Raw genomic sequence first — 22,447 nt, forward strand, 5'->3', positions numbered from 1 at the left:
CAGGTTAGAACACGTGAAATTAAGGGGTTTTTATCTCTAGTTTTAAACTGGTGATTGTCAAATACTAGAACAGGATGCCCTAAGAGGTTGTGGAACCTCTGTCTTTGGAGTTATTCATGGCTCAGCTGGATACTCAGCTGAGCAACCTGATCTAAATTGACATGCTTTGAGAAAAGCATTGGACCAGATGACCTCTGGAGATCCTTTGCAAGCTTAATTATTATGTGCACCTATGAAAAATTTGTGTTCCATTTTTTGTGATTAATAGGGGATCAATTGCATTGCATTAGATAAACACAACTGTATTAATTTCAGTGTTAATTCATGGCATTACATCTGTGTTTGAGCTGAACAGTGTGCAGTTACACGAGGTTAATGCCCTGCTCTCAACAGCCTGTCTCACTCTCTTGAAGCATAGCTTGTGAGAGGAGTAACGTTATGGGCTGTTACTCTTTACTCTGTCTCACCATATGAGTCAGCATGAACAGCAAGGAAGAGTAATCTTAAGAATACTTATGTGCAGTAACACCAGGCAGCCAAAGCTTGCAAATCTCAAAGTATTAGCATATACTGATTTATTAATTTGTCATAGCTGGGAATTCTTATATATCATTCATGGTACTTCAAGATCATTAGTAAAAACTCATCTTCCCTTTCAGCATGCATGCCACTTATCATGTGTTTTATACAAGGTGTTGATGCAAACAGGATTTTATATAATTGTCACCAGGATAGGTAACTTTCAGTTTTTAGTCTTCAGTTTTAAATTATTAAAAATTATTTAAATGATTAAACATTAATTTCCCTACAATGAGCAATTTTCCTTCCCTTCTTTCCACCTCAAGTTTAAAGTTTAAAAGCTTTCAATTTAATTCTGAACATGAATAGCATGAATAGCTTTTTTTTTTTTCAAACAGCAAAAAGCGTAATTGTTTGGAAGATAATGGTGCAAATGCCACTAATGTAATCAAACTCAGCCCATTTTAAATGGGTTGCAACCTTCATCCAGAGCCAGATCCATTTTATTAATAAACCCAAAACAAAGTATGATATAACTCAATAGAACCCATAATCCAAACCCATTGTTTCTAAAGCCTAAAGGTACAGGAAGCAAAAATATGAATCAGTCAGCTGCTTTCTTGACTATTGTAGGAAGAGAACAAAGCAAGCCCTAAAGCTCTTTAAAGCCAAGAGGCACTAAGATATGCATCAATAAATTCAGAAGTAGCTGATCCGAAAAATAGAGGTTTGTTTTCCCTTTGCTTCCAGTTAAGTCAGAGGATGCTGCTGTACCACAGTAATTACTGTGCATCAGAACTACAGCAAAGCCTGGGCACACTAACTAGTGTAAATACTAAAGCAGAGATACATGCTTTATGTGAAAAATGGAAGAAATGCCCACTCCCCCTAAGGGTGGGGAATTACTAAGGCAAGCCCTGTCTGCATTCACAAAGTTAAATATGAACCTAAATGGGCTTGAATTGTATACCATCCACTGCATTCAAAGCTCATTCAGCCTTCACAGATGTCACCTTCCTGACAACAGCCTCCAGCAAGCAATCATTTTGTTACTTCCTGCCCCAGGAGCTGCATCTGAACCTTTGCACGTAACAGCCATGCAGTCTGTGAAGCCACCAATTTCCCTTTTTCAGCCTAGTCCTTCTCCAACACCCTCCCTATCTTGCTACATGTGTTTCACAAATGTGTTAACCTTCTCCAGTCATAGATGGTACTGCTTCATGTCCCATTTAGTTGGCATCTCTGCGCTCAGAAACCACTTTTTATGCCATTTGTCATAGATGAAGATTAACTTGTACTTATGTGCCATTTTGTCCTGCAGGCAAGAACAGCTTCTCACACATCAGCTCTACCTTCCCTGCCATCTGAGTTATTCATGGAAGACTTAAGAAACATGCGCTGATACAGCACATTGTCTAAACCCCAGGTGTTTTATTGTAACATGTTTTCCAGTCTGCAAAACCAGACATGGGTGTATCACACATGAATTCTCTTCAGTGTATCTCACACAGTTGAAGACGACATGGCACAAGTTAACGAATGTTAATCAGATATTTATTCAGCATGACTAACAGTTCAGCAAATTAGCGCTTTCCACCAACACGGGGAGCAGAAACCTTCACTGGTTTCACAATCTTCTGCTTAGGTGCTGCCTTTGTAGGAGCCTGTTGTAAAAAAAGAGAAAGAGAAGCAATTTACCGGCAGTCCCATAAGTGTCCCTGTGTATTTCAAGATTCTTGACAGATTTAATAATTTAAATCAAATCAGGTCAGAATTACCATTTACCGGATTATAATCCTGTTAACAGATGGTTACACACATACCACTAAGCTTACAGCATGTATAATGCCAACATAAGGTATTAATTAATAAGTAAGACTGAAATAGATGCTAGCTTTTATCAATATTATTGTTATCAAGCTCCTATACAGTGAAGACATCACTTCCAGACAAGATTGTAGCTATCAAAAATCTCTCGCATATGGTAAATTTTATTTTTGCTATAATATTTACTTATTCTGTAGAAAAGGTTCGCTCTATTAAGCTGTTTTAGCTACGTTTAACTACAGTACAAAAGTTTGGTCGAAACGCTTCCAGGTCAAAACAGATGAACAAATGCTTCTTCCAAACACAAACGGACATTTCCAGTTAAGTGCTGCACCAGACTGTTGTGTAACAACACAGCCCGTTTGGTTTCATGATTTCAGTCCACCTATTGCATCTTACCTTTGCAGCAGAAACAGCAGTTTTCTTGGTTGCTTGCTTGGCCTTCTTGGCTTCTTTTGCAGCCCTGTCAATGGACAGAAAATGATGACAACTGTCCATGTATGGCAGTCACTGTTTCATTGTCTCAGCACTGTGTGAACTCCCCAGGATCAAGAAATGCATTAAATCAGGTTTATCCTCTGCATTCACTACCCTCTAGGGTGCAGAGACAGCAAAAATGTGACTGTCGTGGTTTAAATAAAGTGGTATTTTCGCAAAGTGAGAGGGCAAGAAGAGACCCTTCTCTGCTGCTACTATTTCCTGCTGAGACTACTCAGCATTACCTCCACATATATTTATTGAAAAACAAACAAACAAAACCTCAAACAAGCCACAAGAAAAGTTCTAAAACATGGAGTTCACCTACGGTATAGCTCTTGTATGAAAAACATTAATAATCTTTGAAAAGGCTGGGATAGCTCCACTTATCTGTGATTTCTCACCTAATAGCTTGTTCCCTCTGTGCCTTTCGTACTTCAGGCTTCTGATTTCGCTTAGCCATAATCTCAGCTAAAGATGCACCAGTGATGGCTCTCTGAAACTTCACAGCGCGACGCGTGCGTTTCTTTTGTATCTCTTCCTAAAATGGCAGAAGATGAAGACAATTAGTATAATGACATTAAATAAAAGGCTAAAGACAGAAACAAGCTACTATTAAGACAGAAGCCATTACAGAACTATAGGAGAATTTTACTTCTTACTTTGGAGATAACAGATTTCTTGATTCGCCGATGAAGAGCTGAAGAAGAATAATGTATTCTCCTTTGCAAAGTATATTTTAAAAAGTATTTTGGACAAATGTGAGAGGTTCAGCCTTCTGTCACTTCCAGAAAAAAAAAATGGAGGGTGGGGAGGAAGGAGGGAGAGGAGTGGGTGGGTAAAGTTCACTTTGATGGAATCTTCTGAAAGGAAGACACTTCCCACCTGTTTCAAGTGGGATCACAGTGCTGGGCAGCAGTGAAAGCCATCAAGCATCAAGCTTCCTTCTCCAAACAAGCTGGTAAAAAACACTGAATTGTAACGCATATGTCAGCCTTTCTAAATGCTCTTTTGTGATGCAAGTTTAAACAAGAGAACAAGAGCACTGAACACACCTCATGCTACATGCCTTATTAATTTATCTTGTCATGCAACGACAACTACATAGGTCAGACCTCCCACTAAGTTACAGCCTGAAGTTTTCAAGAAAGATATGTGAAAAGTTTCCCCACCCTTTAACCCCCTGATCAGGTCTCTATGCCCTATTACCATTCAAGAAGCTCACAACTCTCAGCTTTCAGAAAGTCTACATACTGAATAGCATTACCCGCCTATCTAAAACTATTTTTTAAAAACATATACCATTCATACAATTTTTAAGATGTATGGAGCCTACTGTGGTTCCGAGCGGCCCCCTGAAGTGACACAATACATATATAACACTTGCCAAACTGGTTACCTTTCAAACATAAAGCACATTATAAAGTCATGTAAATGCACTCATATTTTCGTAACTTCTGGCCAGTATTCATCCTGGTTGTAAGGGTCATGCCTCTGCTAAAGAGCAGCATACCATGTTACCTCTATTTTAACAGACCAGTAACCAAAGCTTTTGGTGGAAAACTTCTAATGGAGCGCCATTAGCCTGTGTATACTTACTGACTGTCCCTTCTTGTGTTTCCGCCTGTACAGAACAGTCCAGTTGATTTGGCGGGGGTTTCTCTTGGAAAGGAATGCAGACTCACATTTTGCATTCAAGAACTGAAAAACCTAGGAAAGCAAAGTACTGTATGAGCTTTGTTTCTGAGCAAGATAGCATCACAGTTTACATTAACAGATGAAGTAATTCATTGATTCGGTGTTTTCAACAGCAATGCTTTTGTGTTTCTATATACAATTAAATGTTTTTCAAATAATAATTAAAATCTCGGAATTTTGTTCTGTTCAGCAAACTGGTCTCTTACGAGGCATTCTGAAGCAGCTTAATTTTTCTGAGGAAAGCTTAAATTACAATTGGCGTCTGCTGCTAGCCAAATCCCACACAGAATCATAGAATGGTTAGAGCTGGACAGGACCTTAAGATCATTGAGGTCCAACCCCCCTCCAGGGGGGTTGTGAGGCAGGGATGCCTCACCCTAGACTGTCACCCAAGGCTCTCTCTCCAACCTGGCCCTGAACACTTGCCAGGGATTTACCACTTTGGGCAATCCGTTCCAGTGCCTCACAACATACTTTTCAAATGTTTGTCCTCAAATAACTATGCATTTCCAGTACATGCGAGTCAAAACTTGGCCTAAAGAACACACGGTGATCAATACTCTACTCAATTCCTTCTGGCCTAGAATAGCAGGCTGATTTGTTATTAACTACACAAGCCAAAATACCAAATTCCCAGAAAAGCACCTGAAAATTCAGTCTATTTACTTAGCTGTCATTTCCCAGGAGATGCTGCACAGCAAGACAACTCTACTAGGATATCCAAAATCCCAATCCTCCCTTTGTAGGTATAAACAGTGTATTTGTGTTTCTGACAGCCCTCGTATGTATGAGTTATGAGAGCCTGAAAGGGCTCTCCTCCCTCTTTAATCCCAATGGTCTGTAACCAATTTATCTGCAAATGCAGTTGTTTGCTTCAGCTAATCTCACTGCTAAACGCAGTATGTCCAAATAGCATTTCCTACAGCACTTCGGTACTTTAGACCAGATGCTTCAAGACACCCTTCCCAAACCACAACCTAAAACCAGACTCAAGAACCCCATACGGTTCTCCCGCGGACCAAGTTTGACGGCAATCGTGACACCTAGACACTGACGGATGCTACAGCAACGCCACCGGACACCCCGGGAAGAGAGTTCCCTGCTGCGCGTTAAATGCGAGGACTCCGCCCCCCTTAGCAACGCACCGGTCTCTCTCTCAAGGCCTAGCACCCTCTCCCCATAGCCCGCTCCTGCCCGGCTCTCTCCCGCCCGGTACCACAACTGCCTCCTCCTCGCGGCGCGCGCGCTTCGGCCTCCCCACCTGCTCCCGGCCTCACCTTGCCATCGGTGCGGGCATAGCGGCGCCCATGGCCAGGATAGATCTTGTATCCGCTGAAACTGCACAGCTCGACCCTGCGCGGGAAAGTAAAGTTAGGGGAGATCGCGGGTTAGCCCAGGTGGAAGGAGCGGCTGTCCGGCGGCCTCCCCGCGGCGGACAGCCGCAGATGGCCCCGGATGGGGCGACAGGAAGCCGCCACAACTCTTACTTCATGATGGCGGCAGCTCCCACGCTAGCGACAGCCGGAGGAAAGAGGAAAGAGAATGATGGGAAACTATTTCGTGCGTAGCGCGCTGCATGCCGGAAGGGCCATCCTCGCGCAGGGCCTGACGGGAGTAAGGCAGACAACAATCCCCAGCTGGAGAAGCTGCTAGGGGGCTATTCTGGGCTCTCGCGCTGCCCGGATTTCTACTAGCTGGTTAAAATCCTGCTGGGCAGCTCCATAGACGGGACTTTCTGCCCTACTTTGAATAAAAGACTCATCATTCCCACTGCGGAACAAGACAGCCAATCAGCGCCTGGCGCTCGTTTCCCTGGCGGTGTTGGCAAGTGGAAAGTATGGCGTCGACAGGGGTTGTGGTGAGGACTGAGGCCGTCTCGCCGGTTGGAGTGGGTAAGGGAAGCCCCGGAGGCAGTGAGCCTGGTGAGAGCTGCGCCGCGCGATACCAGACGCTGGTGGCCGTTCGGGTGTTGCGGCGACGGGGGTTTGGGTTTCCGTTGTGTGCTGTCGAGGGGCGGTGGCGCGCAGCGCACCCTGGGAGATGTAGTGCGGGCAGAGCCGTGCGCGGGGCTCAGGCTCAAAGCCCCCAGAGACCCTGCAGCCTGAGTAGTGAGCTGTGGGGATGGAGGTAGTGGGTGGCTTGCTAGCCCCTTAGTCGCTCTCCGCGTTCCTCCCCGCTTGTTTCTGGCACCAGAGCTCTCCAAGGGGAGCTGGAAGCGACCAGGACAGCTACGTGCGAGGAGAGCGGCGCTTAGGCAGCCCGTCCTGAGAAACGGGTATAGTAGCCTGGCAGTGCGTTTGGCTCTGAGCATGGCCGGGAGTGGCGCGGAGAGGGGCTGTCCGAACCGCTGAGGCCCGAGCCGATGAGAAGGGGTTTGCCCTCAGCCTAGTAGAAGGTAGACCAAGAGTTGAAATAAGGTCCCGTTTTCCTACAGCGGAGGGCAGGGAGGTTGTGCAGTGTCTTGCTTTCTGCCTCTGCCTGAAAGGACAGTGGGTTATAGTAACACAAATCTGGCTTTGGAAGTTTAGTAAGTGAGCAGAGGCCTGAGTAAAAATTGTGAGCTTCTGAGATCTGTTAATGTATCTAGCAGACAAACGAGTAACAAGCAATTCTGAAATATTTTCTTGTGTACTGAGAGCCTGTTAAGAAAATCTCATTCCCAAAGTATTATACTAGTGAGGCTTTATAGTATGAAATTGTATTATCTTTATTAAGATATATACATATGTATATAGTTGACACTGTATACTGAATAGTCATGCTTAAGCAAGCAAAGCAAAGCACCCTGCTCATTGTAAGGACAGATGCCCCTGAAATAGGGAAATGTGAAACCCTCCTGTTGTCTGGCATTGTAGATAAATAACTATAGGACGACCGACTACTAGGATGTCTAGGTCAGTAGAGAAGCAGGTGGATAATGATGCGGTAGAAATATAGTTTCTTTGGAGATGGTTGTGTGCACGTGTTAAGTAGCATTCAGTCAAATCTTGTACCTGAATGCTTGAAAGGTATAAGAACCATATATATGTAAAGCCATATTCAAGGTGATCCAGTTTGAACAAATAAAAGGATTACTCATGCAATTCTATACCGTGGGTCCTATCTTCTCTCTGCAGTTGTCATGGGCCAGTTGTGAATTTTCATTAACAAGCCCTTGGATGAATGGGCAGGTGCAAAATTTCCCTCTTTAGTTGAAGTGACCAGGTGGTGGCAGAGGTGGCTACTTCATTGAAAAACACGCAATACCTTCTTCCCCGAAGGTGCAGGCACAGGAGTGTAACTTGTTTCTGATACTGTGGGCTCTGCATTGCTGCTCTTCAGAGCTCTTTGGTGGCTGTAGTTTTAGGAAGCAATGAAAGCTTAATAAATGTCAGAGATTCTTCTTAGAAAAGTATACTCTCCAGTTGACAAAGTGGTATTCAAAAAATGTTTGTCTGCATCCATAGCATAACTAAACCCTAAAAGGCTGCAAACTGTAACTATTAATATATAGTGTCTGTTAGGGTAAGGACACTATTCTGGAACATGCTGCTGAAAAAGGCAGCATTATTTACGGAATTGTAAGAGAAGAGCAAGCACTAGAATGGTGTGTGTAAAACTCAGCAGAAGCTTAATATAGAAAAATTATTACTAGCAGGTGTCACTGTAGGTACCCAGTGATTCAAGTTCCCTGTGGATGGCTTTTTTTTTTTTTTTCAATGTCTATAGTAACAGTAGCCTATTTACAATTTGCTCCTGCCCAAATGTCACCAGCAGTGTAGTATGACATATGCATGGGTCTTTGTTCTGGCTTTTTGCTAGGTACTTTGCTGAAATATGCGACATTTAGCCTATTGATGCAATTTTGGAATGCAAGCATTAAAATCCCAAAGTGACGTGCACTCAAGGATTTAGCCAGTGAAGTCGTGGAGTGGAATCTTTGGCTCTGAAATAGATATATTTTCTACCCAATAAGTTAAGGTAGTTAAATACTTAAGATTAGGTATTTGTAGCAGCCAAACTGCTAAAAAGGAGCATGTCTTAAAATACCTGTTAGGAAGTTTTAAAGGGAGGGTTGAGTCTTAAGTTTGTTTCTTTCCTGAAGTTTAAACATCCAACTTCAGACAACATAGAGGTGTTAGTTTTGGTTTCACAGGCTGAAACTTCTGCTTTGAGTTGGCACCTAGAGTGCACTTTATTAAAAAAAAAATAATTTGGGCTAATAATTATTTTCCTTTGAAATATAGAGGGAAAAAAAAAAAGATCTGCAGGTTTTTATTCAGTGATCTAGCTGTTTGAGGACTTGTTTGTGATAAGGTTTTTTCCTCTGGCTGTGTGACCATCATGTAGGTATTTCACATTTACAGGTCCCCTAATCTTCAAATACTTTAGCAGGGTGTTTGATGGAACTCTACAGAAAGGGGGTTTGTAGGTTTGCATCCTCATCAGGTTTCCCCACATTCTGCTTGATGAAAGGATGGATGCTGCTTACCCTCTTCTCAGACCCTTCCCTTTTTTATTTAGTGACTGGATGTTTCTGTTCTTCGTGCAGGATGTGGGCTAGACATGTTTTGGGTTTGCCTAAAAGCAGGAATTCAGATAGAGTGCCTATACATAGCTAGGTAGTTGTAAAACTACTTAGAACTTGAAAGCTTTGAAGATTTTAAGGACCAAGGATCACACCTGTAAATTTAGTTACTGAAACGTTGCTCTGCTTCCCACTTTGGAAGATCTGTCATTGCCTTTCACAGAGTTCTTTATTGGGAATCTAGAATGCATATCTTTCAGTAACTGTATCACTTAGTCTGCTGTGTTTTGCATGACATAATTTAGTTTGGTTTTACATGGAAAATAAAGTTAATTTGTATTTGCAAATTAGCTGCATGCATTATAAAACTGATTATCTTGCATTGCGTTTTCTGTACATGTTCTCAGATATAAAAGGTTGACTTTGGGTCTTTATTTTTCTTCTAAGGTTTGGTAGTCAACTGGTCAGGTCAAGGATTGCAAAAACTGGGTCCAACATTACCCTGTGATGCTGATACTCACACTCTGATTCTGGACAAAAACCAGATAATTAAATTAGAACACTTGGAGAAATGCAAGAATTTGATGCAGGTCAGTGTTATTTGATTTGAATTTGCTATGAAATAATGGTTCTGTGATGCTAATTAAAATACTTCTGCTTCAAGGTCATATTTTGCAATTAAAAATTAGCAGTTACTGTCTTCATAGGAGAATAAGTGGTGGCTTAGTAAAATACAAAGCTTTGTTTTCAGCGTTGCTCTACAGTTGATAGTGGGAGAGGCTGTCACCTAGGTAACTAAAAAATGAACTAAATAAATCTGAATTGGTGGTGTTGATGTCACTTAGAAAGTCACCGATAACCCAAATTTTTATACTACTTAGCTTTTGAATGCCTGAGTTTGTAACCTTAAAAATAACTTTATATTTTCTCTGTGTAAACATGCAGACATTCATACAAGACTTTCCTCCATTTGGGTTTCAGAATTTAGCAAAGGAATTGTATCAATAGCCTTAATTTACAAGAAGGAAAAAAAGCCATGCAGATTAGGCTAAAATAGAAATAGCAAATAAATAAAAGTGAAGTGGAAGGGATCTGTGTAGTCTTGCTAACATATCAATCCATGTAGACCCTGATGTTGCTAGTTCTTTATTTTAAGGCTAGCATCAGTCCTTTTAATTTCATGAGCATATTAGTGATAAGAGTGTTAAGCCTCTGCATGGTGTTTGTGAAAATCAGAGTATTAACCTCTGTGGCAAAGTTGTAAAAGTCCATGTTAATTATTACAAAGTGCCTCCAGGTTGAAGAAGTTCCCGGTGGATTAAATTTTTTACCACTAAAAATAAAAGCCTTTTCTCTCTGTGCAGTTTAATAGTTTAAACTGTTTCTTTTGTTTGTGTGTCAATCTGCAGCTCTCTGTAGCCAACAACCGGTTGGTGAGAATGATGGGTGTAGCAAAACTGACTAATCTCCGGGTGCTAAACTTGCCTCATAATAGTATTGGGTATGTGGAAGGACTGAAGGATTTGGTGCACCTAGAATGGCTGAACTTGGCAGGAAATAACCTTAAGGTAAAATATTTAATCTTTTGCATTTTTCAGAATCTAGTGTTGTAGAAATCTGGAAAATGCTACGAAGAACTGGAACAAATGTTGATGTTTTGCATCTACTGGTTTATGAAATAGAAGAGGCAGCTTTTGGACAAGAATTGTTTAGGAACAAAATAAAAGGTTTGATGTAAAAATTAATGAGAATTGGGAAATAGTGCCCCAAATAGAAAAAGAATTATATTGTCTTTAAAACGAGACTGTGTAAAAATTCAGTTTCCATTTTGGGTTACTTATCTGGTGGTTTTTAGCTTTCAAAAAATTTATAACTGTTGTTTAATTTAACTGTTACTTAAAATAGAGTTACTGTAATTGACTTTTTTTTTTTTTTTTGCCTTTTGTAGGCCATTGAACAGATCAATTCCTGTCTGTCTCTTCAGCATCTTGATTTGTCAGACAACAATATAGCTCAATTAGGTGATCTCTCCAAGCTGAAGTTGCTGAAGGTAGGTGCTATTTTATCTCTGGGTTTGTTACATTCTTTGCATGAAGAAATTTGCCATGAAGATTGCTGCCTTTTAAAGCATTCATTATTCAAACACTAGTTCTCAAAACATTTTAATTAATCACTATAATTTCCAGAGGGAAGCATATAAAAATTCTTTTCCTTGTTTTCAAGTTGCAGGAGCTGATGGGTTTTTTGTTTTGTTTTGGTTTGTTTTTTTTTTTTTTATATAATTACTCTTAATGATTTTGGTAAAGATAACAGGGTGAGATCTTGTTCATAGCTCTTGACTCTCTTGTCTCATGTCATGAATCAAGACAAAACATAGTGTTAACTCCTTCAGCACAAACACTGTAGAGAAAAAATGTTTCAATTTTTTTTTTCCTGTGATGGTACTTCTGCTTTTTGAAATAAAAAGTTTTTTCTTTCATTATGTAAAACATAAAAGTCAGTTTTCCCATGCTGGAATAAACAAAAATAACTTTGATGATACCAGAAAGCCGTAATTATAGTTCTTCTGTGTTTATTGTGCAGATATTGTCTGAACAAAAACTGTGATCAAACATACATTTCATCAACCATATTTTTATTTTACAGACTCTGTTGCTACATGGAAATATTATAACTTCACTTCGTACTGCCCCTGTTTGTCTGCCTCAGAATCTGACTGTTTTTTCTTTGGCAGAAAATGAAATCAGAGACTTAAATGAGGTAAGATATAGAAGATATCACTTTGCCTTTCAGTAGACTGAAAGGAGGTATTGTGATAATTCTGTTGAAGATGTAACTGAAAATGAGCTCTCTCTTTTGAAAGAAACAATCCATGTTGATAGAAGTTACTTTTAATAGTTTATATGTGATAACTATACTAACATTAGCTGCCTTTGAATTTAAAAAATTATCCTATAAAGATAAGTTTTAAAATTTATCCTGTAAAGAAGATTTGCATTTTTTCTTTCATGTTTTTATATTACTCAAGGATGTCAGAAGTATACTTTAAAGAATAAATTTAGAGAGAGCTTTTCATGATGAAGGTTGAAAGCTGAGCTGATTAACTGCTGCAGAGGGCTTCTGCAGCTGCTGTGTTTAGAACAGGTGTTTGAGATGTCCTTATTGCAACTGAATGATTTTGTATCCATGTCTTATTTTATCTATTTCTCAAACACTGTATGAAAGAAACAAAATCTGCCTGTGATTTTTGTCTTTATTGTTTTGGGGTGGCTTCTTTTCTCCCCCCTCTCCCCCCTCTCCCCCCTCTCCCCCCTCTCCCCCCTCTCCCCCCTCTCCCCCCTCTCCCCCCTCTCCCCCCTCTCCCCCCTCTCCCCCCTCTCCCCCCTCTCCCCCCTCTCCCCCCTCTCCCCCCCACTCCCCTTTTGTATTTTTGTTTGTTTGCTTGTTTTTTAATATAAGTAGCAGCCAAAACTGTCAGTTGGAATTCAGTGCTGGAAGAAAAGTCTTATTTTGGTGATATGTCTCCTCTTCAAAACATGACAGTGTTTCTCCAGCTTTTAGCCTTGCCATTTTTTTTTGTTAAAATCTCAATGCCTGTTGCAGTAGACTGGAATCATAGAAATAATATACTTTTCTGTACATAAAGACCCATTCCCAGATTTTAAGAGAAGGTAAGGTAGTGGTTTCCAAGGGCTATAGTACTTAAAGGAGAATTAATGGGAAAATGGCAGTAATGGATAGAAGGTCCTTTGAAGACTGTAGAATCCTAGAGCAGTTTGGGTTGGAAGGGGCCTTAAAGATCATCCAGTTTCAACCCCTGCCATGGGCAGGGACACCTTCCACTAGACCAGGTTGCTCAAAGCCCCATTCAGCCTGGCCTTGAACACTTCCAGGGTTGGGGCATCCGCAGCTTCTCTGAATAACCTGTTCCAGTGTCACACCACCTTCACAGTGAAGAATTTCTTCAGTATATCTCATCTAAATCCCTCTTCCAGTTTAAAGCCTCTGTTCCTTGTCCTGTCACTGCGTGCCCTTGTAAAAAGATGTTCAAAAGGGAATGTGTTTGTCAGAGTATTTGTAATTATGTTGTTTTGTGTGAGATGTCTAGCTGTTACTAGGAGAAATGTGGTATATTCTGTAAGCATTTAATGATTCTATTCGGTTAAAAAATGTCTTGTTCTCTTAAGGTTTCCTTCCTGACCTCTCTCCGTCAGTTGGAACAGTTGTCAATTATGAACAATCCTTGTGTGATGGCCACACCTTCTATCCCTGGCTTTGACTACAGGCCATACATTGTCAGCTGGTGTCTGAACCTTAAAGTTCTAGATGGATATGTGATTTCTCAGAAGGAAAGGTGATACAATAGTATTAAATCTCCAAAATTATTAACTAAAGTTTGGCTAAGATGAAATACTGTTTTTATGTAATAAAAAAATGGAAAAGTGCTAGTGATTTGAAATTGTTTGTCTTGTTAAGGGCCATATGAGATACAGGCTAAAGAAAGTTTAGCAAAAGCTACAATGTTTCAAATGTTGCACTGGAATTATTATGCAAGATCTCATGTTTATTTAAGTAGATATATGAAGTTAAGCTTTTGTTTTGTTACTCAACTCACAGTAGTACTTTTGCAGAGCAAAACTATGGCAGCAATTTACCTATGGTCTGTTACTGCCTTCCAGCCTCTTTGACTTTGCAGAATGAGACAGTAGTTAGATGTGAAAGTATTACCTTGGAGGAAGCTCAAACACGCCCTTTTATAAAGGGCCTTATTTGCATGTGCATTTCTAGACTTGACATTTTTTGTATCAATTAGTAAAGTATTACTTAGCTTGAATCACTTGTTACGGTAATCATTGTGGTCATTGTATCACTATATCTGTGGGACAGTAGGGATATCTTCTTGAAGTTCTTGACATCAGAACAGTCCAAGCATAAATATCATCCACTATAAACACAGTCAATTCAAATCCAATACGTTAACATATTGCAGGACATTTAATGTCTTCTTTTTTTGCCTGTTACTAAAATAAAAAGCTGCCTTTTTGGTCAAAGTTAGATGAGTTCTGTTTCCCCATAACATGACTTTCTCAAAAAGGTGCCTGTAAGAATGCCAGATATTTTTTTTTTTTTCATGACTAATGAGATTTTCTTATTAACTCTATTATACATAGATCTATTAAATGTTCTAGGACTGAAGAGCATTTATTTAAAAGCAGGTTTCAATTGTTGAATACTTTTGGTAAGATATGCTCTCTGTGCCTATTCTGCATGTTTGTGTGAACTTTTCTGTGAGAACTTTGCTGATTAATTCATTGATACAAGTGTATTTTCAGTGCTTGAAGACCACACACAGATAAAGCAGAGACTGCACAGTTTTGGTCAGTTGTTTGTTTCATCAATGCTCATGTAAAGGAATACTTGTTCATTATCCTGTAATGAAATTCTCAGTTCCTCTGGGCTTATATTCTAAGTTTTGATTAGTTTTGTAGATTAGCATGTAAGCACCCACTAGAAGAACAGTAATCAAAGGAGAGTTAGGGATTTTATGCCATATGTTAATGGTGACTGTTTTCCCACTTCCTAACAGTTTGAAAGCAGAATGGCTCTATAGTCAAGGTAAAGGAAGATCATACCGACCTGGGCAGCATGTTCAGCTAGTCCAGTATTTGGCTATTGTTTGTCCTCTTATATCTACATATGGTCTCCAGACTGAAGAGGATGCCAAGCTGGAAAAAGTACTGAGTAAGCAAAGGTGAGAACTTCTTGTTTCCCTCTAGTTAGAGAACGTAAGTGAGAATATAGTGATATGTCTCATGTTTTAGATATAATAAGATTTCCATGTAAGTATTTCAAAGCAACAGTGAGGGCTGGAGATAAGAGGAGTAGTGGCAATACAGGAGGTGTCCTAGAGGGGAATGAGAGGCAAGACAGCAGCGGCAGGAGTGTTTCTTGCATGCTGGGCCATCTAGGGGCAAATTCTCTATATTTTTTCACTCAGTTCTCTGTAGGACATTGAAGGTTATTTGTGTTATTTTTACCACAGCCCTATCTACTGAGAGTTGTTTTTTTTCCCCACAGAGAAAGTAAGGAAAACCTCAAAAAGAGCTTAGATTAACTTTCATTTTAGTTTTAAATGAAGATTATTGTGGTAAACTCATGTATTAGCCACTTCTTTTGTTGTTAGTGTGTTTTTTCTTAAAGTTAAGGTTGTTCTTGGAGGGGCACTGTTCCCAGTGGTGCATATCACAATATTTGTATCTGGCATCTCCGGTCTGTCAGCAGAGGCCATTGTAGAGCCTGTCGGTTCTGCCAGCAGCAGCTGTTCTGCTAAAGTCTCTGCAAGTAGATAAGGAGAGTTACTGTGGTGCACTTTCCTCCTATGAAAACTAATTGGGTGAACTAATTGGAATTAAAAGCCAGAAAACATAACAATACACATATCCCAGTTCCCCAGGACCTATTGTCAAAGCCCTTTTGCAGAAAGATCAGAGCAGAAGTCTCAGCTCAAAGGAGTAGGCCATGTAAGTTGCACAGTGGGGTTAGAAAGCTGGGCAACATAAGTGTTGTGGTAAGCAGAAGGGCGGTATCTCATCAAATGGGCTGGAAACTTGGGAGGATCTGGAAGGAGCTACTGCATGCTTTTTTAGTGTAGATTGATTTCCAAGAGGAAATTGTAGACCTATCGGGGTATTTCAGAGGAGAAGGTACAATAAAAGCATATTGACATTAAAATTTCCAGTCAAGTGCTCTGACGTTGCTATGATGTTTCTGGGGAAAATGCAGGGAGCTGACTTGCAAAATAGAATTCTTTAAAAATTAAAACAACCCCAACAAACAAAAATCCCCTCACCAAAAATCAACCCCTTAAAATTCCCAGTACATATACATATATATATATATATAATTGCGCACACATGTGATTTACAAGGCATTTTGACTTTCTGTCCTCTACCTCACGATCTTTGAATTTACCTGGGCTGAAACAACCTGTGTTTTTTTTCAGTTTGTAAAAGATGATGTTATGTGTGTGTCAATGCTGATTTGTATTAGTGTTTTGTCCCTTTGGTAACAGGGACACGCTTTCCTTGTTCAGTCATTTTCATATGTAAAAGACACTCCCTCCATTCCTCAAACTCTATAGAATCATAGTATCGTTAGGGTTGGAAAGGACCTTAAGATCATCTAGTTCCACCCCCCCTACCGTGGGCAGGGACACCTTACGCTAAATCATATCACCCAAGGCCTCGTCCAACCTGGTCTTGAACACTGCCAGGAATGGAGCATTCGCAAACTCCCTGGGCAACCTATTCCAGTGCCTCACCACCCTAACAGGAAAGAATTTCCTCCTTATATCCAACCTAAACTTCCCCTGTTTAAGTTTTAACCTGTTACCCCTTGTCCTGTCACTACAGTCTCTAATGAAGAGTCCCTCTCCAGCATCCCTGTAGGCCCCCTTCAGATACTGGAAGGCTGCTATGAGGTCTCCAGGCTGAACAGCCCCAACTTTCTCAGCTTGTCTTCATACGGGAGGTGCTCCAGTCCCCTGATCATCCTCGTGGCCCTCCCCTGGACTTGTTCCAACAGTTCCATGTCTTTTTTTATGTTGAGGACACCAGAACTGCACACAATACTCCCAGTGAGGTCTCACAAGAGCAGAGTAGAGTGGCAGGATCACCTCCTTAGACCTGCTGGTCACACTCCTTTTGATGCAGCCCAGGATATGGTTGGCTTTCTGGGCTGCAAGCGCACACTGTCAGCTCATGTTCATTTTCTCATCAACCAACACCCCCAAGTCCTTCTCTGCAGGGCTGCTTTGAATCTCTTCTCTGCCCAACCTGTAGCTGTGCCTGGGATTGCTCCAACCCAGGTGTACATACAAGTATAAGGTTTCCTGCAGCACACAGTTAAAATATCTGCATATCTTTCTGGTGTATAGAAATACTTCCTCGTTTTCAGTTTATAGTCAGAATTGCATGTTTGATATTTTTTTGGTTTTGTTTTGTAATACATGTACATGTAATGAAGAAAAAGGGGCAGGAAGAAGAACAGGAGCAGTCTGTGCAATCCTTAGTTTGTGACTAGTCCTGTTAGTGTCTTGTAGGGATCTGTATAACTAGCCTCTTGGTTAGAATGGTTTGATCCCTTATTTCCTTCAAAGTAGCTGAAAGTTTCTTTTAGATTTTTCTGTATCCCAAAACTTTAAAAGAAATATAAAAACCTGTTGAAACTCTGTGCTTAGGTTCCACCAGAGGCAGTTGATGCATCAAAACCAAAATGAAGAACTACCTACATCTACTCCCGACAAAACACCACCAGTCACTCATGAGCACAGCAGTCCAGCTGAGCCACCACAGATAGTTCTTGAAAGGGGTAAGAAGCTAATCTGCAGCTGTGAGCTAACCTGTGGAAAAATTGTTTTGGTTTTTTTTTCGTTTGTTTGTTGTTTGTGTTTTTTTTTGTAACATAGATAACTGAAGAGAATTTCTCATCAAAGGCCTGTTACTAGTCTATTGAGTTTTGGAGACTTTCAACTGAAGTTATGCTTTGTGTTCTAAAAATACATGTTTATTCATGTCTTGAGTGTCTTTCACATAATGATCTTACTAGGCTGTTAATAAGATTTTTAAGTGAAAAACACAAGCCAGTGAACTAAAGAGTTATTATTTTGACTGTTACATCTGATAAAAGTATAAATTCTCAGGGAGGGGAGCCAGTTTGTGCAATTTACTATACCCAGTATTTGCAAAGTTTGTGGATGTTAACTGTGATAAGCAGTTATTGGTTTTATTCTACAGAAATAATGCTTCTATCTTACACACCCAGGTTCAAACTATCTAAACCAAATTATGAATCCCTGTGAATTAAATGAAGGTATGTTATTGAAATACTATGACACTTTTGAATATGGCTTTCTGCTTATCTAGAACCTGTGATTCAGAAGAATTCTTGGGTTGGACCAAGTGCAAACGATGATCATTCCTATGCAGTAAAGAACACTTCTCTTCTTGAAAGAAGCTTTTGCAAGGAACTATACCTTGAAGATATACAGACTGATGAAGACAAATTAAACAGCAGCCTTTTATCATCAGAGTCTACTTTCATGCCAGTTGCTTCAGGATTGTCACCAGTGACTCCTGCTTCAGACCTGAAGCTAGATGGAATCAATCTGGGCTTAGAAGATGATGGTAATACAGTGATTGCATGTGTGAAGGATGTTAATAGCAGAGAAACAACTAACAAGCAAGAAGCTTCATGTGTTACAAGAGAGCACTCTAACAGAGCGATGGGAAGAGTGGAAACTCAAGAGAATATCAAAGAGAGTATTCTGTTGCCTTCTAATCCAGTAACAGGTAGCCTGACTGCTAATACTAGCAACTGTTCAGCATCCTCTGGAGACCAGGTTCTACACAGTCACCCCAGCACCTCAGTAGGTGCTGAACCAAGAGTTACAGCTCTCTGTCCTGACCAGATGACAGGAAAAAGTTCTGATGCATTAGCTGGTGTTGATCAAAGTGCAGCTGAACTGCAAAGAATGACTAAAGCAGCTACCAAGCTTCAGGCCTGCTGGAGAGGATTTTACACAAGGAACTATCATCTCCAAGCCAAGGAAGTGCGCTCTGAAATTCGACTAAACAGAATGCAGGAGCACATCATTTGCTTAACTGATGAAATAGAAAAGTAAGTTGAGGTCATGATGTGTATTTTCAAATCTGAATGGATATAACCAGTGTTCTAGGGTATTTCGGAACAGGTATAAACGTGTCTTGATATAACTACTCACAGTAGAACCTAGCATTAGTAATATAAAACTGTGATTACAGTAGAGGATTGCTTCCTGTAAGAAAAGCGCAGTTATGCACATAGCTGTTCATATTCTCAAAATGCCTTCTATGAGTGGGTTGGGTTAGAATGCATTTTTTTCTATTCCTCTATTAGTAGGCCTTGCATGTTTCACTGCATAACCAAAATAGAAATTGCTAAGTGTGACTTTTTTTTCTCCCAACTTGTCTCCTAGCAATTACAGTCTATAAATGAAGCGTCCGTATTGAGAGTCATTGCTCTGTTACTGCTGAAAAGAATTTTCTTTGCCTTGCATGATACAATTTTAAAATGTGATTCTATGCTTGGTTCTGGTTTTGTGGTTTGTTTTGTTGGGGTTTGTTTGTTTGTTTTGTGTGGGGGTTTTATTTTTTTGTTTTGTTATGTTGTTTTTTTTTTCCTGTGAAACCACATTTGGAAGAGGTCATTATCAAAGTTCCTCGATTTGTAAGACCTAGATTGCAGATTTGGTTAATATATTTCTGGATTAGCCCAGAAACTGACAGTCTGACAGGCTCATTTTCTTTACTATCACAAGCCACAAAAGTTCTGTGAATCAGATTGAGCCTGTGAACTTCTAGAAACTCTCAATGCTTACACATCATACCTATATCCAAGTGGTATCATTTAGGGAACATAATTTGAACTGAAGGAGCACTACTTTTTTTTTTTTTTTTTTGCTGGGAGTGGGGGAGTTGTGCAGGAAAAAATGAAGAGCTCTGGTTCAGTTTATAAAAATACACCTGAAGTATTGGCATGTTGATAAATGTGCTGCAGCAAAAGGAAGCAGAATCTCAGCATAACTCTGAAAAAGAAACTTGAAGTCAGCAGCTGGATATTGATGACAAGACAGACTGCAGTAATGCCTAAATGTTAGGCTCTGTTGTATCTTTCAAAAGTGCAGCTATGTAAGTAGGCATTTTTATGTATTCTTGTTTATCTTGTTGCTGAAATGTTGCTTATTTAAGCTGCATAAATTTGAATGTGTATTCTTGCAGACTGAGAAAAGAGAAAGAGGAAGACAAGATACAGAGGCTTGTGCAGGAGGAAGCTGTCAGATTTCTTTGGAACCAGGTAGAGAGTTTTAGTCCTCTAATTTTTCTGCTTACATAAGAATTTGGAAAGCATTATTTTATACTGTAGATGATGAAGAGATAGGCAATGTGGTTCATTTTTTCCAGTGATAACTTTGGTGGCTTATTGGAATGTACTTGCTGTGTTGTTTGCTATATTGGTGTTCTTGAGGAAAATAACATTCGGCAGTATTAGTGTTGGAACACTGGTTTTGTTACAGAAGGCTAAATTATAGCCTTGTGCGAGGAGGAGGACAAAATGCAAGGGAAGCTAAACAAATGTAGCAGAAGTGTGAAGAATGCTGTGACTGCTAGATGCCTAAGGCAAATGAAATGGTGTCAAGCTATGTTGCTTATGAGCAACTCATTTCTAAAGTAGAAAGGTTATTTATGCATCTTCTAATATGCTATTATTTCAAATATAAGACTATTTTCTTAAGCATGGTTTTTATCATTAAGGTTCCCCATCCTTTCTGTTTTTAAGAGCAATCTACTTTTTCTTCAGGTTCTTGAAATGGGGGGCTTTTGTGCTTTGTCAATGTTGGGCATCTAGGGTTAAAAGTCATTTTTTTTTTAACAGTGGGAAGACCTTGTAGCAACCTTCCAGTATTTGAAGGGGCCTACAAGGATGCTGGAGAGGGATTCTTCATTAGGAGCTGTAGTGATAGGACATGGGGCAATGGGTTTAAACTTAAACAGGGGACATTTAGGTTAGATATAAGGAAGAAGCTCTTTACTGTGACAGTGGTGAGGTACTGGAACAGGTTGCGCAAAGACATGGTGCAAGCTCCATCCCTGGAGTGTTCAAGGCCAGGTTGGACAGAGCCTTGGGTGACACGGTCTAGGGTGAGGCGTCCCTGCCTCTGGCAGGGGGGGTTGGAACTAGGTGATCTTAAGGTCCTTTCCAACCCAAACCACTGATTCTATATTTTTCACTGAAGTGAAAATATAGTTCACTTGGTCTTAAATCTTATACTACTTTGTTGCTGATTGCAAGAAATACTTTAAAAATCAAAGTACTTAGTTGTATTTCATAATGAAATTCTTTCTCTACTTTACAGGTTAAATCCCTTCAACAATGGCAGCTTTCAGTGACACAAAATTTAGGTGCCACTTGGCAACCTGGGATCCCATCAGCCCGTACTTTCTGTCCCTCTGAACCATCTATTCAATCATCCACGCTTCAGCAAGAAACCCCAGCAAATGTTAGTTCTGCTTGGTTAGTTCCAGCTGATGACGTTCTTCAAGAAAAGTCTTTTTTGCAGTTCCCAGATTCTGGTTTTCATTCTTCTGCAGCTGATCAGGCTCATACTGGTGACTTGTGTAGCTCTGAAAAGAGTTTAACAGAAGGGACTGAGAGCTCTCTTTCAGTGGACACAGTTAAACAGTGTGGCAATTCTGTTTCAGCATATTCTTCAGATACAGAGGATGGCCATGGGGAATGTAGGCAAAGTAAAGAGAGCTCTACTGGTGAACAGGACAACAGACTAATACAAGAGTATTTGAAATCTGTTCAGCAGCTGGAAGAGGCTGAGGAAGAGACAAATTGCAATGATGAAACAGAGGGTAGATGGCTACAAATCACTGTTCCAGCAGAAAGCCAAGATTCTTCATCTGACACTGTCTTTACAGATCTCCCTCAAGATACATCTTCTCCTGTCCAAGCTGAAATCAGTCAGACACCAGACAGCTGCAAACTGAATTCAGGAATAGTAGAAGGGAAGCAAACGGACTGCGATTCTTCATTTCAGATGCTGCATGTTGGAATAGCTGTATAATGGGCTCAGTTTCACAAAGGACTAGGGATTCCATTTCACTTTCCTTTTTTTTTCCCATTTGTACAAAACTTACTTTTTGTGTGCTGTTTCAGATTTTGCTTCATGTTGTTAATTTATGTTTTAGTTAGTATTTTATTAATGTTGCTGAGGACTGACACTTACTATGCTAACCTGAAATCAGCAAAGTTCTCAGTGAGAAAATAAAGTTTTGCACTTTATTTTCAAACATAAAACTAATATCCTAATAACTGGCTTCCATTAAATTAATTCTGAAGGTTGGAGGTGGGGGTAGTGTTTCCTGTAAATTCACCTCAGTGAATGTGTTGAATTTTTTCTGAAGTACAGGACTGAGTGCTTACTGTGCTAAGAGAAGGAAACAAAATGGGAAGAAACAGAGTCAGTGGAGTCAATATAGGCACTGTGTGTGTGTATGGATACAACCTGATGATAAAGATGAAAGTAGTTGCCTTTCAGACTTTTTTTGACTTTAGCAAGAGTAGTTTGGTCAGTGTTTCAAAGATTCATTCCATGAAACCAGTGTCCATGTCAGTGACTTCTTTTTGTCACTTAGTTGAAACTGCTAGCTAGGAATTAGGTCATCTACATACATACTAAAACAAGGACTACAGGAGGTAAGACCTTGGGGATGTTTGCCCTGAGGTTGAATTTCCCTGCTTTCTCAGGTAAGACTCAAAGTGGAACTAGTAGCAGCTTTTACTATTTAGTAAAAGTATTTATTATTTCAAAAG

At 40.1% G+C, this 22,447-nt stretch overlaps 2 protein-coding genes across 4 annotated transcripts; one reads left to right on the top strand and one right to left on the bottom strand.

Moving 5' to 3' along the window:
* Window positions 1-2,056: 2,056 nt before the first annotated feature.
* Window positions 2,057-6,052, bottom strand: RPL24 (ribosomal protein L24). The gene is made up of 6 exons (XM_061453909.1): window positions 6,009-6,052; window positions 5,799-5,874; window positions 4,423-4,533; window positions 3,228-3,364; window positions 2,746-2,809; window positions 2,057-2,183 (listed from the first exon to the last, which is right to left on the bottom strand). The coding sequence occupies exons 1-6, from the start codon at window positions 6,011-6,013 to the stop codon at window positions 2,103-2,105; spliced, it is 474 nt and encodes a 157-aa protein (XP_061309893.1). The 5' UTR covers window positions 6,014-6,052; the 3' UTR covers window positions 2,057-2,102.
* A 129-nt stretch (window positions 6,053-6,181) lies between these two features.
* On the top strand, window positions 6,182-22,418 carry CEP97 (centrosomal protein 97). 3 transcript variants are annotated; one of them, XM_061453910.1, is made up of 11 exons: window positions 6,182-6,413; window positions 9,476-9,618; window positions 10,438-10,596; window positions 10,977-11,078; window positions 11,675-11,788; window positions 13,216-13,382; window positions 14,616-14,780; window positions 17,268-17,398; window positions 17,953-18,706; window positions 19,846-19,921; window positions 20,982-22,418. In XM_061453910.1, exons 1-11 carry the CDS (start codon window positions 6,359-6,361, stop codon window positions 21,696-21,698), a joined length of 2,583 nt encoding a protein of 860 aa, XP_061309894.1. In that variant the 5' UTR covers window positions 6,182-6,358; the 3' UTR covers window positions 21,699-22,418. The 3 variants fall into 3 exon arrangements, with proteins under 3 accessions (XP_061309894.1, XP_061309895.1, XP_061309896.1); XM_061453912.1 differs by lacking the exon at window positions 6,182-6,413 and adding an exon at window positions 6,612-6,916; XM_061453911.1 differs by lacking the exon at window positions 10,438-10,596.
* Window positions 22,419-22,447: the final 29 nt, after the last annotated feature.

The sequence above is a fragment of the Pezoporus flaviventris genome, unplaced genomic scaffold (assembly GCF_033815535.1).
Source record: "Pezoporus flaviventris isolate CSIRO_AGI_PZ_B2104156 unplaced genomic scaffold, CSIRO_AGI_Pfla_v1 ptg000015l, whole genome shotgun sequence".
In the NCBI taxonomy this organism is placed as follows: domain Eukaryota; kingdom Metazoa; phylum Chordata; class Aves; order Psittaciformes; family Psittacidae; genus Pezoporus; species Pezoporus flaviventris.

Excerpts from the sequence above, each read along its gene's own strand:
- RPL24 (XM_061453909.1), bottom strand. Across the intron at positions 4,534-5,798 it reads ATGCCCGCACCGATGGCAAG|GTTTTTCAGTTCTTGAATGC; the intron begins GTGAGGCCGGGA and ends TTGCTTTCCTAG. Across the intron at positions 3,365-4,422 it reads AACACAAGAAGGGACAGTCA|GAAGAGATACAAAAGAAACG; the intron begins GTAAGTATACAC and ends CTGCCATTTTAG.
- CEP97 (XM_061453910.1), top strand. The coding sequence starts at position 6,359 with ATGGCGTCGACAGGGGTTGTGGTGAGGACTGAGGCCGTCTCGCCGGTT. Across the intron at positions 17,399-17,952 it reads ACAGATAGTTCTTGAAAGGG|AACCTGTGATTCAGAAGAAT; the intron begins GTAAGAAGCTAA and ends CTGCTTATCTAG. Across the intron at positions 18,707-19,845 it reads TTAACTGATGAAATAGAAAA|ACTGAGAAAAGAGAAAGAGG; the intron begins GTAAGTTGAGGT and ends GTATTCTTGCAG.